The following is a 16,761-nucleotide window of genomic DNA, read 5'->3' as shown; positions in this document are numbered from 1 at the left end:
GTGTGACCTTGGTCAAGTCCTTTCCCCTCCTCTGCATCTCAGTTTCCTTCTCTATAAGATGAGGAGGTGGACTAGATGGTCTTTTTTTGGTTTGTTTGTTTTTTAGGCAATTGGGGTTAAGTGACTTGCCCAGGGTCACACAGCTAGTAAGTGTCAAGTGTTTGGTCTGAGGCCGGATTTGAACTCAGGTCCTCCTGACTTCAGGGCTGGTGCTCTATCCACTGTGCCACTTAGCTGCCCCAGGTCTAGATGGTCTTGAAGGTTGCTTCTGTGCACAAATCCTATGACTGGCATTCCTGCCTCCTCTCCCTTTCTATACCTAATTGACAAGGTTTATATCCCTTGTGTATTCTGGACTTTGCCTACCATTTGGATTCTCGAAGTAGTTAAGCATCAGTATACGAACTCAGTGAGTTTTCAACATCTGGGTTCGAATAAAGTCACTAGGGAGAGATTTACTTTGTAAATACTGTGGTATGAAAATTTCATCCCCAGGGTCCTCAGATAAAGGAACTGGAAGTCAGAGCTGCTATCTGTTTTAAGGCAGGCATGGCCCCCTTACCCTTGGCCCCTGTCCCCTGACCATGGAAGTTGCCCTCCCTTCAGAGAGAAGTCTTGCTGCTCTGCATAGCCCTCCGTGCTGTCCCTGGCCAACCACCTGTAACCTCACACCCTTCTTGGCAGCTGCAGAGGAAACCCAAATAAAGAAAGTGGTTGAAAAGCTGGAGGACTGTGTCCTGGAGAAGGGAATGCAGCTGTTCCCACATTCCAGCCAGGAACTTGTGTCAGCTCAAGAACACAGGGCCAGTAACCAGGAAGGCACCTTCAGGGAGGATAAGGCATCAAGGGCCACTGGGAATCAGCACCCTCTCCCCACTCCCCTTTTTGTTGTTATTCAGTTGTGTCCAACTCTGCATGACCCCATGGATGGGGTTTTCTTGGCTAAGGTACTGGAGTGGTTTGCCATTTCCTTTTCCAGTGTGTCCCCATTTTTACAGTCAAGGAACTGAATCAAATAGGGGTTAAGTGACTTGCCCAGGACCACACAGCCAGTACGTGTCTGAGGCCGGATTTGAACTCAGGTCTTCTCTGTACCACCTAGCTGCCCAACTCCCTAGCGAGGTATAAAGTGGTCAGTTTCCCTAAGATGGTCCCAACAGGGCCATGGGCTCATTCTTATAGCCCAGGTCAAAGGAAGTGGAGAACGAAAAAAAAAATTCTAGGAGTTGGGATACTTGGGTTATTTTTATCTCTCTTTTTTCCATCTCTCACACACTGCCTTGGTGTCTGCCACTTGGGGTAGATGTGTATGTGTGTGTGTGTGTGTGTGTGTGTGTGTGTGTGTGGGTGTCTGAATGTCTGCGTGTGTCCCTCCATGTCTGTGTAGGCCTTCTGGGGAGTAGTACAGAAAGCACAGTCTAGGAGGGCAAAGCACGGTTCTTACCTTAGTTCTTTAGCCCCGCTAACACTGGGAAGAACAGCCCCCAAAGAAGGCACAAGATCAGTAGGGGCAGTCCTGAGATTTGCCCCTCCCTGTAAGCTCCCCTTCCTCCTCCTCCCCCAGCAGTCCTGTACCTGGAGCAGTGCAGCCGTCATGTAGAAGATGATGAAGATAAGGGTCAGGGTGGTATGTCCACCCTGCATGCAGCTGATGGTGTAGAGGAACACCAGGTGTCCAGGCACCACGAGGAGGAAAAGGACCCGGGCTGAGCGTGAATTCACATCTGGGGAACAAGGGGGGAGACAAAGCTGGACACCCAAGAAACCTTTCTGTGAGGTTCCTCCACAAAAGAAGGGGGCAATCCCATTCCCCTTGCCTCAATAGCATCAGCTATCCAGCTCTCTAACCCAGAGATACTTAGCACCAATTTTATCTCCACCCCACCAACCTCGGGTCTTCAGGCATCCCCAGGCAGTGAGAGGAACCTAACCAGCCACAACACGTTTCCTCCTGCCTGGTGCCTCCAGGGACCTGCTCCCTAAGGGAAGTTCACAGCTGCTAGCAACAAACCAGTCCTCTCAACACTGAAGACTGTCCTTATCATATGGAAAATCCTTCCAACACTGAGAGAGGTACAAAAATGGAGTGGGTTGCTTTTGGGGTGGTGAGTTCCTTGGCACTGGAAGGATGATCTTCAAACAGGCTGGATGAGCATTTGTTGGGGATATAAGTTAATGGGATTTGTTGTCTGGGGAGGAGCTGGATTCACTGAGCTCTGAACTGAACTCTAAGTCTAAGAGTTAATCATCTGTCTCTGTGTCTCAGGTCTGGGAAGTACTCAAGAATTCTAGAGAAGTGAGCTTTACCGGGACTGAAGAAAGTGGTACAAGGACTAGGGCAGCGCCGGGGTGCTGGCTCTGAGCTTTCCCCTGGCATCCCGTTCATGTGCAGGTAGGTGGAGATGCGGCTAGCTTGGACCGCCACCAGATTGCCTCCAACACCTGCAGAGACAGACGGAGGTCTGGGGGTGAGGGAGGCAAAGGAGCACGATTCCCTGATTTCTCACCATCCAGCGCCATGGACATCCTTCACATGGGCCTATGGCAGCACCCTAAGCTAACCTTGGAGAACAAAGCACTCAGAAGAAAAGTCCTCATGAAAAAAAAAACCTCGCCCCTCACTTCCAGGAAGACTTCAAGGCTGATCCATCCCCCAAGCCATCTCCCCCTCCTCCACATCTTTGGGCATACGTCATGTCTGCATGCTCATGTGTTCTTGGGCAGACAGGTAGGGTTCCAAAGCATACAGACACGTTTGCAGATTTCAAACACCTTCCTTCTCTATTAAGAGCTGTCTATTGGTCTTACGACACGTGAATAGGTCCTGTAAGATCTCAGAGCTGTGCCTCTGATCTTCTGTAGCTTGAGAGAAGTATAAAAACAGAAATAAACAGAAAAAAATCATGTCCTAAGAGGCACAAGGCACAGAGCAAGGCCTTAGGTCTATGCCTCAAATCAGGAGTCAACAAACTAATGGCTCCAGGGCCAAATCGCCCTATTACCAAGAGCTTCAAATGGTTTTTACATTATTAAATACAATAAAAACATTTTTTTAGTGTAAACACCATTTTTAGCTCAAGGGACACAGGAAAGCGGGCGGCTGGCTTAAGGGCCATAGTTCACTGACCCTTAGCCCGAGACCATATGAATAAGCCTCAGAATAATCTCAGAGTATCCAGTCTGAGATCTAGAACTGAGAACCAAGGATCTCTTCCAGGAAACAAATCTCAATAAAGTTTATCTAAATCACTGTTTTTTGATCCTTTCCCTCAAAGCAGCTGATGCTAGGAACTTACCATTAATCACTGGGGTGAAGACAGCCATGCCAGCAAAGTTGGGGTCAGAGACAGTCTTGTCCAGGATGAGGCCCCCTACACTGTGGGGATGTAAGAGATGAGCAGACATACAGATACATTTGAGACACCAGCTTCTGCCTCTGGGAGATACTCCCCTAATTTCAGAACAGAAGAGACCAGGTGGTTTCCTAGGGGCCCTTATTTTTTAGTTGCTACCTCCCCCCCACCCCTCTCCCAGTGCCAGGACACAGGATCATATTTACGTGCTTCTGGTCAGCCTACTATGGATCTAGCTTCACCATGGCACCCAAAGAACAACTAAGCCACACCTATGCTAGGCTAGCCACTTTTTACAACCCCCACCTTTCCCCACTACTCCCTTCACCAGTTTTAAGGGAGAAAGCGCTCCCCAAAAAGTACCAGCTACTACTAACCTAAGTCTCTTGTCTATCTCTGCCTTCTAGGGCCTGAGCAGGAAGATTCTGGTAGGACCATGGACTTAGGGGAGGGCTGTCCTTGGAACACAGACCCTACCTGCTGATGGCCATGGCAATGATGACTGGCTCCCAGCCTGAGTACAACACCTCCCGAGTGGCGGGGCTCCTCTTGGCTAGTACCACCCACACAGGCAGCAGAGCCACAAAGAAGGCACATACCAGAGGGTTGATATACGGCCGACCCTCTGGGAAAAGACAGAAAGAGAGTCGTGAGTACTGTCACTCCTGGCCCCACAGCCATCTTCTGAAGAACCCAACCCCCAACCCCTCCTTCATCCCAGCCTCACTCAGTGACCCACACCCTTCATCCCACTAGGGAGAATGGGGTTCTGTAGCTAACATTGCTCATCTTTTCTGAGACTCAGAATGAGAGCAGTTTTTGGGAGAGGGCCCAAAGGCATCTCAGAAGAATGATAAATTATGCCAGGTGGCTTGGTTTTATTTTTTTAATTTGAATTCAAATGTCATCACTTCTTCAAATTAATAATAATGGTGACAATAATAATACTACTTTACATTTATTTGGTCTTTTATACTGTTCAACGCACTTTGGACTCCTATAATCGTTATCATCATTATCACCACAGCTCACTTCTACATACCATTAAGGTTTACATACATTATCTCATTTGACCAAGACCTCTGTGAGGCAGGCAGTATCAGCCTCATTGTACAAATCAGTAAAGCATGATGGGGGAGGGAGGAGGGCTAGGGTCCTTGGCCAGGACCGTTCAGATCTCTGGGCTCCCACGGCCTACACACTCTCTCAAGGTCCTGCTCCTCCCCTTGATCTAAGAACGTCTTCCTTTGGTTCCTCTATTCAAGGGCAGTGATACACCTCCTTATTCTATCCCTGCTCAGAGGCAACTTTAAATCTTCCTAAGCCCACAGCGAGATCACAGATTTAGGTACTTGAAGGGGGCTGAGGAGTCCTCTAGTCCAACTTTAACCCTTACGGCTATTTTATATGGGGAAACTGAGACTTGCCCAAAGTCATAGGTCATTAAGTAACAGAGCCAGGGTTCAAACCCAGGTCCTCTGTCTATGAATCCCATGTTTCCTCAGTGCACCACCTCCCCACTGACACTCGGATCAATATTAAAGTCTTTCTGGTTATCTTGAACATAACAGATTACTCCTCTCCAAGAACTCCAGCCATACAGGCCTTCTATACATGCCACATTGCATCTCACCTTTGCCCTGGCTATGGTCCCCTATGTCTGAAATGCATTCCTTCCTTAACTCAGCCTTCTATAATCTCTGGTTTCCTTTAACGCTCAGCTCATATACTGTCTGCAAGAGGCCATTCCTGGGGCCCTTCACTGCTAGGGCCTTTTCCTCACTGTTCCCTCCCCCCCCCCCGTTGTCTTGTATCTCTTTTGGATATTCCTACACAGATGTGTATCATCTCCTCTGTTTGAATGTTAACGCCTTAAATAAAGGGATTCTCTTCCTTTATCTTTGTCTTCCCACGGTCTAAAACAGACCATGTGCCATGCCTGGGACATGGTAGGTACTTGAAAATAACACTCATGACTGTTTGGTTGATTCTTTCGGTTTATGGACATTAAAAATTGCTTTCAAATTGAGCTTTTATAAACAGAGGAGAACTATGTGCATATTTCTAGAACCCCTGGCAAGGCACCCATTCCTAACCCAGGGAACTTAGTCAACTGGCACATTGGACACGTTTAGACTCAGCCTTGGTGCTTCATAACGTTAACCCTGACTCCTTCCTATTCGCCAATAATTTCCCGAGAGCAAAGTCTCACCCAGCTCCAGGTACAGTCCCCAGCTGATGCCTGAGAGCAGTGCCAATGTGATGAGGTCTCCCAGACTGGCTGCAATGGGTGTGGCCACATTGTCAGGGTTGATCCCAATCTTCCTGGAGCCAATGATGACTCCAATCATAATCATGCCTAGTGGGGACAGAAGAGGAGTAACAGAGTCAAGCTGGCATACAGGCGTGATGAGGGTTCTAATAAATACCCCTGGTTGGCTTCTTACCTAGAACCAGGGAAGCAATGAAGGCTGTGGACACGCTGCTGGCACATAGCAAAATGGCGTGGCTGATGCTGAAATGACCATCAGGGATCCAGCCAAAGATGACGGCTGCAATGGAGGCCAGGAAGCCCACGACTGTGGCCTGCACCTGGGGCAAGGGGTGGAGCATGAGAAGGACTCAGGAGTGTGGGTGAGTCCACAAAGAAGAAAAATAGTTCCTCTTAGTGTTTACCTACTGTCTCTTCAAAGGATCTCAAACTTCTTCTCTCCCAATAGTCTGAGGAGCTAGGATGGCGTTAGTGCCCCACTTTTATTGGCTCCCTAATCATGCCTCATAGTACTATTCTATTTCTTTTCTTCCTTGCTCAAGCCTCCAACCATCTTCCATTCCTACCTCCCCCTTTTTGCAGAAGGTTTAGCCTCTTACTTCATGAGATTTAGGTAATTTGGTGTAAACATCCTCCCGTCCCCTCTTCCATTCCTTTGCCATCCTCTCTTCCTTCCTTCCTCTGGTTACAGAAGTACCCCTACCCTTCAGCATGGTTCATTTCTCTACCTGTGCCCAAGATACCATTCCCTCTTGCTTCCTCCAGGACCTTGTTCCAGGAATCATCCCTGGCTCTGTTCCTTGCATAGAATCACTCCTTCCTCACCTCCACCTCATAGAATCCCTCACTTTCTTCATGACTTAGCATAAGCACCACCTTCTCCATGAGGACCTTCCTGAGCTCTCCAATTACTAAAGTCCTCCTTAACTACACTGTATATAAGGACCTTGTATTTATTCTTGATATACATACATATGCATAGATGTACATTTATGAATATATACAAGTATATATATACACACATATACATAATATGTGTGTGTGTGCGTCTGTGTGTATAAAAAGAAAAGAGGCATCAGGCTGTAGTGGATAGAGGGACGACCTTAGAGCCAGAAAGACCTAAGTTCTAGGTCTGCCCCTGACACACACGAGTTGGGTGACTCTGGGAAAGTCACTGACTGCTCTAAGCAGCTTTCTAAGATGGGGGCTCTTCACCTAGGGATTCAATGACCTCTTTACTTCAATTTAACTGGTGTTCTTTGCAATCCAATGGATTTTGTCTTATGTATTTAAAAATGTTATTCTGAGAAGGAATCCATGCCGCACAACAAAACATTAAAACCCCCTGTAAGACTATGTTGCAGAGAAGGTGCCAACCTGGATTAGGAGAGGGGGTTTCTTCATGCTGCAGTTCTCTGTAATCTATGTCCAGGCCCTATCCCAGTTACACATGTTGTCTTCTGAGAGAACATAAACTCACGTCATTTTCTGGTTGCTATATTCCTAGTTCAATGACTGGCCTATTGCAAGTGCTCAAGAAATGAGTGTCGACTGATTAGCTCCTTCTTATCTTCCAAATATGCCCAGGAGTCCTCAATCTTAAAAAACCAAAAGCTGTCCATTGGTTTTTCCACCCTAAGCCAGTGACTGTTCCATCTCTCTCCTCCCCTTCCCTGCTAAACCTCTCAAAAAAGTTGTCTATATGATAAGCTCCTAAGAGCATGGCCGTGGTGTATACTTCTGCATCCTATATAACATTTAAGAACATTTCTGAGCATAAAATTAGAGTCGGTACTCAATACATTTTTATAAAGGGAGGAAACCCTTTAAAAAAAAAGCTGTCATACCTGATGCCTCAACTTCCTCACCACCCACTTTCTCCTCACCCCCCTGGCAATCTGGCTTCTTCACCTGCTTTATCAGAACTCCTCTCTCAAATGCCATTAATGACCGACTTTACCAAATTTAATGGCCCTTTCCAAGTCTTTATCCTCCTTGACTTCTTGGAAACAGCTGATGCTGTTGTTCATCCTGGGGGCAGGGTCCCTTCCCCTTCCCGGCTTTTGTTACTTGAGATTCTCCGTCTTCCCTTAGTTTCAGAGAAACGATATTCTCTTGCCTCTCTTCCAACCTCTTTGACTACTCCTCTGTCTTTGTTGCCTTCCCAACCCCCTAGGTAGGTGTCCTCCAAGGGTCCACTCTCAACCCTTTTCTCTATCTTTCCCATTTCCTGTGCTCCCATGGCTTCGTGGGAGTGAAGATGCCTTCCAAATCTATATCCAGCTCCAAACCCATATCTCCAAGCCGGCACCTCGAACTCAGCATGTCCAAAACAGAATTTACTATCTTTCCCCTAAACTGCTCCTGCCTCCACCATTTCTGTCATTGTTACTACCATTCACCCAGTCTCCCATGTTTGAAACTTTGAAGTTATTCTTCACTACTGCTCTCCATCATCTCTCACACCCAATCAATTCTATGTCCTAAGACCTGTGGATTCCACTTTTGCAAAACCTCTCATAACTACCCCCTTCCCTCCGTTCTCTCAACTTCCCAGTACAGGAGACTTATTGCCACTCACCCGGGCTTTTGCCACAGCCTCCTAATAGGTCTTGCCACCTCTAACTCTCCATCCCCTCCAATTTGTCCATACTTCATAAGGCCACCAGAATAATTTTCCTTATGCATAAACCCGGTCATATCATTCTTCTGCTCTGCAGTGACTACTAAAACTCCTCTGTGTGGGATTTAAGGTCCTCCGACACATAATACCTCCCTGTCTTTCCAATCGTATTCTTATTGCTCACCTTTGCACACTCCATGCTCTAGCCAAATCAGCCTGCTCTCTGGGCAAGAGAACAGCTTACATTTTCCTGACTGTGCTTGCGTTCCTGCTGTGCCCTGTGGCTGAATGTTCTTTCTCCTCCTCCCTCTTACCTGCTGAATTACTTCCTAGTCTTTAGAGCTTAACGGCTGCTTCCTCCTCAAGAAAGTGTCCCCTGATCCCCTGCTGGTACCAATGGCGCATTCATGTAATATTTTACTTGGTACCTCTTTAATGGACTTCTGTAAATTTTTTTTTTTCATTATAGTTATCTGTCTGCGTTACAACCTCCCTAATGAGACTGAAAGCTTCAGGAGGACAGGGGATGGATCTCTGCTGAACTCTGGTTACCTCTCAGTACTTACAGTAGTGCTCTGCAAACAGCTGGTGCTTAGTAAAGGTTTAATAGACTGAATTAAATTAGTTCCTCATAGGGAGGGGCTGTGTCTTTAAAAAGAAAATCTGGTCCCTTGCTGCCAACTAACACAGAGTTCCTCACTTAGCAGATGCCTAAGACATGGCATTGAACTTTGGTTGTGGTCTTCTGTCTCCTATGTTGATTTGGGGTTTGGCCTAGATGACCACTAAAGTTCTTTCTGGTCTTAGGTCCTAGACTAATGGGACCTCTCTAATGGGATGGAGTTGAGACCCATTGAGGGGAAGGTGGGCAGAGCACTTAGGTGTGTGGACTCCCAGCCCCACATCTACAAGGCTTCGTGTGGCATTGTGATGACAGAAGTAGAGGGTGTCTGAGCATTCCCAATTCCTCTTTTGTAGTTCCTTTATGTTATCAAACTGTCCTTTTATCCTCAGGACGGCCCTGGGGAACAGATGCCCCTGGGGAAGATGACATGATCCTTCATGTTCTCCTGTTTTAGCTGTTTTTCTGAGTAACTCGGTTACCACTCAGTGCTGTTTCGGGTGGAAGCCAGCTCATCGAGGCAATGGAAGTCACCTCAGGAACCATGTTCTGCTCTAGAGACCCTAGATTACATCTATGTCATCTTGTTCTGGGCCGAGACACTCTCTCCCAAAGGGCTCAGCATTTCCCCAGGGATTTCTTCTTCTCTGCTTAGATCTGCCTGCTCCCACCACCCTTCTTCTCTCCCTAGTGTTCCTCTATTCACACTCACCTGGATAAGGGCCATGTTTCCAGTGATCATCTTCCAAAGCTCCTTTGGTGTGTCCATGTGCCCAATGTTGGCCTGGCAGGGCAAAGGGCAGAAGGTTCAAAGTGAGATACTGTCATCTAGAATAGGATGTCATCTAGACTAATGAATCCCCTAAAGACCCTTCCAACTCCAAGGGTCTGTAAGAAGCCCTTCAGCTCCTGGTCGAAGGGCATGGGACAGAAGAGAAGAATCCACAGCCTAGAAGCTCTGCCAGAGTTTCATGAGTGTCAGGGAAAGGCACAGGATCTTTCCTTGATAAAGAGAACCTGGGCCTGGAGAAGGTAGAATTGTGCAAAAAAGAGGGCTGGGTTTGAATGTCAGGTCCTTTCCCCTACCCACTTAATACTACATGACCTTGGCCAAGGAACTTCCTCTGTCTGACCCTCTACAAACAGAGGACAATAATAACTGAATTACCTACTTCACAGGGTTGTGACAGGGTCCAAATGAGACAATAGATCTAAAATGTTTTATAAGTCAATAAATATTTATTAAACACCCACAATGTTCCAGGTACTGTGCTATAATGGTAAAGTATATTATAATATCTATTATATATAAATGGCAAGCTATTTGCATACAGGTTATTATTTTCAATATTATTATAGCAAAAAGTACTTAGGGTCTTAAGGATAACAACTGGGTTATTACTTATTATTACATATCACACCTACTTCACTGGGTTGTTATAAGGCCCAAATGAAACACAGATCTAAAAACAGTTATTAATATTTATTAAACACCTACAATGTGCTGGTACTCTGGTAAATGGTAAATGATTACATTATTACATCTACAATGTGCCAGGTACTGTGCTATAATGGTAAATTATTGCATTATAAACATATGTTACACATAAATGGTAAGCTATATAAATATAGGCTATTATTTTCAGTATTATTATAGCAAAAAAGTGCTTAGGGTCTTAAGGCTAATAACTGAACTACCTACTTCACAGGATTCTTATAAGGCTCAAATGAGATAACAGATTTAAAATGCTTTGTAAGAGAAGTCAACAAATATTAAGCACCCACAATATGCTAGGTACTATGTTAAGCTCTATGTAATATGAATGGTAAATTACATTATAATATCTATCATATTATATAATATCAATGGCAAACTATATAAACGTAGGCTATTATTTTCAATGTTATAGCTAAAGTGCTTAGGGTCTTAAGGTGAAGGAATTTCCATTGTCCTCCTACCTCTGTAGCTTCAGTGAGCAGAGATGAGATGACTCACCTTCCTTTGAGTTCCGGCTTTGTGCTCCCAGACTAGGTCAGGATAGCCTCAATACCTGGCTTTGAAGTTTGCCCCCCACCCAACCCTTGATAAGAGAAGGTTAGGCATCCTGAGCCCAGCAGGAGGTGAGTTCCCACTGTACTGGCAGAGTGCCTAATAAGCAGGAGTAACACTGGGCCAGAAGCAGAGATGGGCTCTGGGCTAGATTTAGGATAGGTCAACCTAGTTTCTCTCCTTTTTATGCAGAGGGAACACGGCCCCTTTTGTGAGCTAGGAGACAGTGCCAGTCACTCCTGTCTCCTACCACCCTTCACTACGAACTTCAACGGTCTAGTTCCTGGACCCTGAATCCATTCCAGGGGCTTTCTGTCCTAGAACCCTCAATGCAGAATGAGTTGGTAGCCTCCTCCCCTCAGTCCATTCTTGTGCCCCTGTCTCTGTGCTCAATAAACAGTCAGAAGAACTCATTCAGGAGAAGAGGAGGGAAGGAGATGGGGGCTGGCCGGTACTGGCTCTACTCCAGTCCCAGCTGCAGAGTGGGGCTGGAGATCAGAGAAGGCCCCCATCTGCGCAGGGCAGGAGGGAAGGGGAAGGAATCAGCACGGTGCCATCCAGTCAAAGCTGCACAAACAGTCATAAGGTGGCCCCAGAGCATGGGGAGGGGGAGAGATGGGAGCAGAATTTGACCAGCCTGTCTGAAGACAGGGCCTGGATGATGCTTGGAAGCAGGGAGCTCCCAATAGGAAAGACATCCAACTTGAAATCTCCTTCTACCTCTTCTTTCTTCTTTCCCAGAGCACCAGTCTAAACTGAACAGCCACTCTCTAGTCTTTGATCCTGGATCAGGGCCTTCCTGAAGTCTTAAACAGAATCAGGTCCTCCCATGGATGCTTCCACAGCCCAACCCCTGGATACTCACAGCTGTTGACAGTCTTGATGCTAGAGTCATTTCCAGGTTCCCCTTGAGCCCCAGGAGTGCAGGTACCAGGATAAAGACCTCGGTTACATCCTTGAAGACTTCCCAGTGCTGCAAGACAGGAAGAAGCTCCAGGTATAAGGGCAGGGCAGAAGATAAGGATGAAGGAAATCAGCATGGGAGTGAGGACCTTTCCCCCACAATCTCAACACCAGATGAAGTCAGTGGCACACCTCCCACACCCACAACTAGGCCAATATTTAGTCTGAGGATCCCTTGTTTGAGTCTTACTAGTGTAACCTGTCTAGCCTCCCATCTCCAAAAAGCTTGCAGTAGGGCCAGCCCATGCACAATTCAATTCAATTCACATTAAGAGCCTATTTTGTACAAGCCACCATGCTACAAAGACATAAATGAAAAATCAGCCCTTGAGCTCAAAGGAGTTCTTTACTGGGGGGCTATGACACTGGATAAGTAAATATAATGTACAAAAGAAAGGCATCTGAAGTAATTTAAGAGGAAGAAGGCACAAACACCTGGGAGACTTTGGAAAGGCATCCAGATGAAAGAGGTATTTCAGTCACGACTCTCTAAAGGAAGGAAGATGGGAGTTCCAAGAGGCAGAGGTAAGGGGGTGATAGAGACACATGCAATGTGGGACCCCTTATGCAAAGACATAGGGGCTAGAACTGCAGTTTATTATATGGGGAACAGCAAAATAGTGGGAATGGAGAGTATGTGAAAGGGAACGACATGCCAGCTGCAAGTCCTTGCTCCATGCAGGCCCCACTAATTTTTCCAAGGCACACATTTGACCATGTCTCCCCTGCTTAAAAACTCTGGGTGACTCAATCTGTTGTTGTGCTTTGTATAAAACACAATCTCCTCAGCTCAGCACCTAAAGTCTTCCCAATCGGGCTCCAGCCTACCTTTCCTGTCTTATTTTGTGGTACCGTTCTTTACACTCTGGGCTCCAGTCCAACCAACTCATTAGCTGTTCTGTGAACTCACCAGCCCGTCTCCTCCTCCTGCATGTGTTCTCAGGTCATCTCCCGAGCCTGGTGCGCACACCCTCTTTACGCTTGCCTCTTCCTTCCAGAGTCATCTCAGAATATGTCTCCTCCGAGACACCTGTCCTCACCTCTCCTGCCCAGCTCCCTGAATTGACTTCTGTGTGCAAAGGCTGTGCTCTGACCCCCTCTCATCACCCATTAGAATGACAACTCCCTGAGGGCACGGCCTGTGTCATGCTTTACACATAGTAGGTGCATCATAAATGTCTGTGGAATTTGTTCAGGCGGAGGTCTTCATCTGGATCCCTTTCAAACTGCCCATTTGACCCCCTCACCCCGCCCACTGCCCTGATTTGTCTTTAGTTCCGTTTCTTCGCAGCGCTGTCCCTGAACATTATTGTTTCAGCTGTTCTGCACTGGGCTCTTCAGGTCTGGCGCTGAGCAGATCAGAAGCTTTGTTTGGTTTTTTTCTCCCAAGCTTTGCTGCTCTGTGGCAGAAACACCCCTTCAGGACCAGCTGCCTTCCCTCTACCTGTTTAAGGCCTCAAGACCACCAAGTGCCAGTCTTCAAAGAGCCTTCCTTTCCTGCCTCCTTCTGCTCTAACTAGGAAAGGCAGTATGATATAGGAGAAAGAACACTGGATTTGGGAATGAAAAACCCTAGGTTCACAGGATGAGAAGCTTTATGAGTCAATCCTTGCAGGTTACTGGTGAACAACAGTCCAGAAGTGACTTGGCCAAGGCTCTTGCCATTACCCATGTTATCTCTGGATTGCTAAATTCCCTCCAGCCCCCACCCCCCTTTCATTCCTTATCCTCTTGCTTATTTCACTCCAGAGGGCAGGGTGTGGATTAGAGATGTGTGGAAGCCACCAGATTCCAGGGATGGGGGTGGGTAGTTGGTTTAAGAAGCTACCAGAGCTTGGACTAAAGCTGAGTCACTTGCACATTAGCTTGGGGCCAAAGCTCCCTTGTCCTTGGTGAGGAATGGTGTCTTTGGTGTCTAGGGGAAAACTCTGGTTTCCTTATTTAGTATCTCAAACAGCCAAGCCCTGGGGTTGAGGGCTGGGCTGGACAGTCAGGATGAGTAACCAAGGTATAGAGGAAAACATAACAGGAATTCTAGACTTAGCTTGAACACTAACCAGCTGTGCAGCCCTTTGTACCTTTTTCCTTTCTTTATCTTAATTTCAACATCTGTAAAAGGTGGAGGATAGGATTAGGCAGCATTCTTGGGCCTCTTACCAATATGGTTGAATTCTAATGACTTCTACATACCTCCCTTCCTCCTGGACCCCTCTGAGTTAAGGACAAGACTCAGGATGGAGGAAGAGACTGAGTGAGAATCATAAGGTGTGGAAGAAGCAGATCCCTCCCTCCCATTTCTGAGGCACCCCCTTCCCCCATCTAATTTCATTAGTATTAGATCTCACCCTTAGCACAGATATAAGGATCTTCCTGGGGGCATTCAGGGATGTTTACACATACCCCTAGCTTCCCAAACCCAATGCCAGACACCCCAACGTCCATTCTCATGGCACTCTAATTAGTATACCCTCCCTAAGGAAGAGAAATGCCCTCTTTAGCCTAAAGAGCCACGTCAAAGAAAAAAGGGTTAATCATGGTCTGCCTCAGTTGGAGAGGCTTCACCACCTGCCTCGGAGGAACTATTGCTCTTGGACACAATCAGTACATACCATTGGTGTTCTAGTTTCCTGTCACCGGGCCTCCAGTCCCCCTCCTCCTCCATCTCCCAAAGTAGATAAGCCAGTTCTGTGGGGGCAGGGGAAAAAAACCCCTCCCATCATTCTTCCCACTTCTGTTCCACCTCCCCCTGCCCAGGAATGGTGTCAGCACATTAATCATAGCGGACCCCCTCCTGACAAAGGGAACTACCAATCAAAGGATCATAGATGTAGAACAGGAAGGGAAATCAGAAAAGGCCATCTAACTGAAACTTCCCATTTTACAAATAAGGAAATTAAGGCTCAGAAAAAGTAAATAACTTGCTCGAAGTCACATACGTTTTAAGTGACACAGATGACATTCAAACCCAAGTCCTCCAACTCTAAATCCAGCACTTTTCCTGCCATAATATGCTGCCTTTCTAGGTTCAAAACTTTCCTTTACCCTAAGCCCTTTCTCATTCTAGAAGATCTATTCCCCCTCCTACAAGAGGGTTCATTTGCAGTCCTCTCCTTGCTGCTCACAGCCACCACGGCTGGTCAGATGGAACCTTCTGCCCCATACCTTGTGTAGCTGCTGGAGGATATTATAGGGCTTACCATGGGGAAGCAAGCACAGGAGAAGGGCCTGCATTCACTCAGAGGGAACTTTTTGCTCAGGGCACTCAAAGACCTTCAAACCCTGGTCCCAATCTCCCTTTTCAGCCTTATCTCACGATGGTCTTATTTGGATAGCTGTGCTCTAGCTAACCTGGAGTTCCTCAAAAGTGTCCCTAAACTTTTCTACTTTCACAGCTTTGCTTATCTTAGTTCATTTCCCTTAAATGTTCTTACTCTTTTCTTTTCCACCTGTTGAAACACTATATTATCTTTCGAGGCCTCCACCAAATTACACATTTATCAGCCTTTCTCAATCCCTCCAACTAGAAATAAGTTCTTCCTTCTCTGAACTCTCAAATGGTGTACTAGAAATCACACCGGCCTTTGAGTAAGGGAGATCTGTGTTTGTACCCCACTCCTGATACTTACTAGCTGTATGACTATGTTACTTCACCTCAATCTGTCTCCATTTCCTCATCTGTAAAATAGTGATAAAAGCATCTACCTTCTAGTGTTGTTTTGAGGATAAAATGAGATACGCATAAAGTGCTTTGCAAACTTTAAGTGCTACACATTTAGCTTTTTTATTTTTTATTATTGTTATCATTATTATTTTCGCTTTCTGGACTAAGTGATCTGCCCAGGGTCACACAGCTTAGTAAGTATCAAGTGTCTGAGGCCAGATTTGAACTCAGGTCCTTCTGACTCTGAGGCTGGAGCTCTATCCACTGAGCCACCTAGCTGCCTCACTATAGGTCAGCTATTATTACAAGGTTGTTGTGAGACTCAGAATGTATGCACACAGCTTTGCAAATCTTAAAGCACTATATTCATGCCAGCTATTTTGTATCTCTCATGTACATATCATACTTACATATAATTTATTTGCCTATGTATAAGCCTTAACTCCAATATCATTATTCACGAATATTTACATAGTATTTTACATGCATTATTACATTTGATCCTCAAAACAACCAACTGAATAATACAGGCAACCCAATCCATTTTACAGATGAAGAAACTAAGGCTCATTAGCTTTGGTCACATAGCTAATAAATGTCAAAGGCAGGATTTGAACTTGTTTCTCCTGACTCAAAGTCCATGTTCTTTCACTAGACTATGTTGTCTTTCCAAATAAGTAACTACTAGTGGTGTAAATATCCTACTATCCAAATAACCATTTAACTAACACAGACTGAAGCTCCAACCTTTGGGTCAGAATAGGCAGGTTTCCCTGGAATTCCTTGGGAATAGACTAGCCCAAAACGAATAGAAATTCCCCAAAAGAACAGAAACCCCTTCCCAACAACTCTCTCATCAACTGGGGTCATTCTTCCTCCCACTCTAAGTACACATTTAGCTTCCAAGTACCAATTTTCTTCCACTACTCCAAGTCTGGCAGTTCAGAAGGCAGTTACCCTAGGCCAAAAAAACTTCAGCTTCTAAAGGAAAAAGGGGGAAATAGGGAGCTTAGAGCTAGAAGTGGTGGGGCCCTGGGGCTAAGGAGTGGGCTGGAAAATAGCAAAAGTCCAATTGTGGCTTTTCTTTTCCCTGAGATCTAGTTCAGACCCACCCTGCTTACCCTGCTCAGCTAGAAAAAAACTGGTTCAAATGCCAGTGGCTGCCCATGAATTGGAGCCAGGAAGCCAACCACCCCCCACGTCTTCCCTGCTCTTTC

At 46.2% G+C, this 16,761-nt stretch overlaps 1 protein-coding gene across 2 annotated transcripts in view; it reads right to left on the bottom strand.

Annotated features, from left to right (window-relative positions):
- The window catches only part of SLC41A1 (solute carrier family 41 member 1), a 37,447-nt gene that overhangs the window by 8,017 nt on the left and 12,669 nt on the right, over positions 1–16,761 (bottom strand). Inside the window, exons 3-10 of one of the 2 annotated variants that reach the window (XM_021003077.2) lie at positions 11,786–11,893; positions 9,583–9,654; positions 5,801–5,945; positions 5,566–5,712; positions 3,831–3,978; positions 3,297–3,376; positions 2,308–2,442; positions 1,576–1,749 (exon numbers count right to left, since the gene is read on the bottom strand). In XM_021003077.2, coding sequence (XP_020858736.1) covers positions 1,576–1,749; positions 2,308–2,442; positions 3,297–3,376; positions 3,831–3,978; positions 5,566–5,712; positions 5,801–5,945; positions 9,583–9,654; positions 11,786–11,893 — 1,009 coding nt within the window. The remainder of the gene's footprint in view (positions 1–1,575; positions 1,750–2,307; positions 2,443–3,296; positions 3,377–3,830; positions 3,979–5,565; positions 5,713–5,800; positions 5,946–9,582; positions 9,655–11,785; positions 11,894–16,761) is intronic. The other variant, XM_021003074.2, reaches the window with a different exon arrangement.

Source organism: Phascolarctos cinereus, unplaced genomic scaffold, assembly GCF_003287225.1.
Source record: "Phascolarctos cinereus isolate Bilbo 61053 unplaced genomic scaffold, phaCin_HiC Scaffold_5;HRSCAF=322, whole genome shotgun sequence".
Lineage (NCBI taxonomy): Eukaryota > Metazoa > Chordata > Mammalia > Diprotodontia > Phascolarctidae > Phascolarctos > Phascolarctos cinereus.
This window is presented reverse-complemented; position numbering and strand designations above follow the sequence as displayed.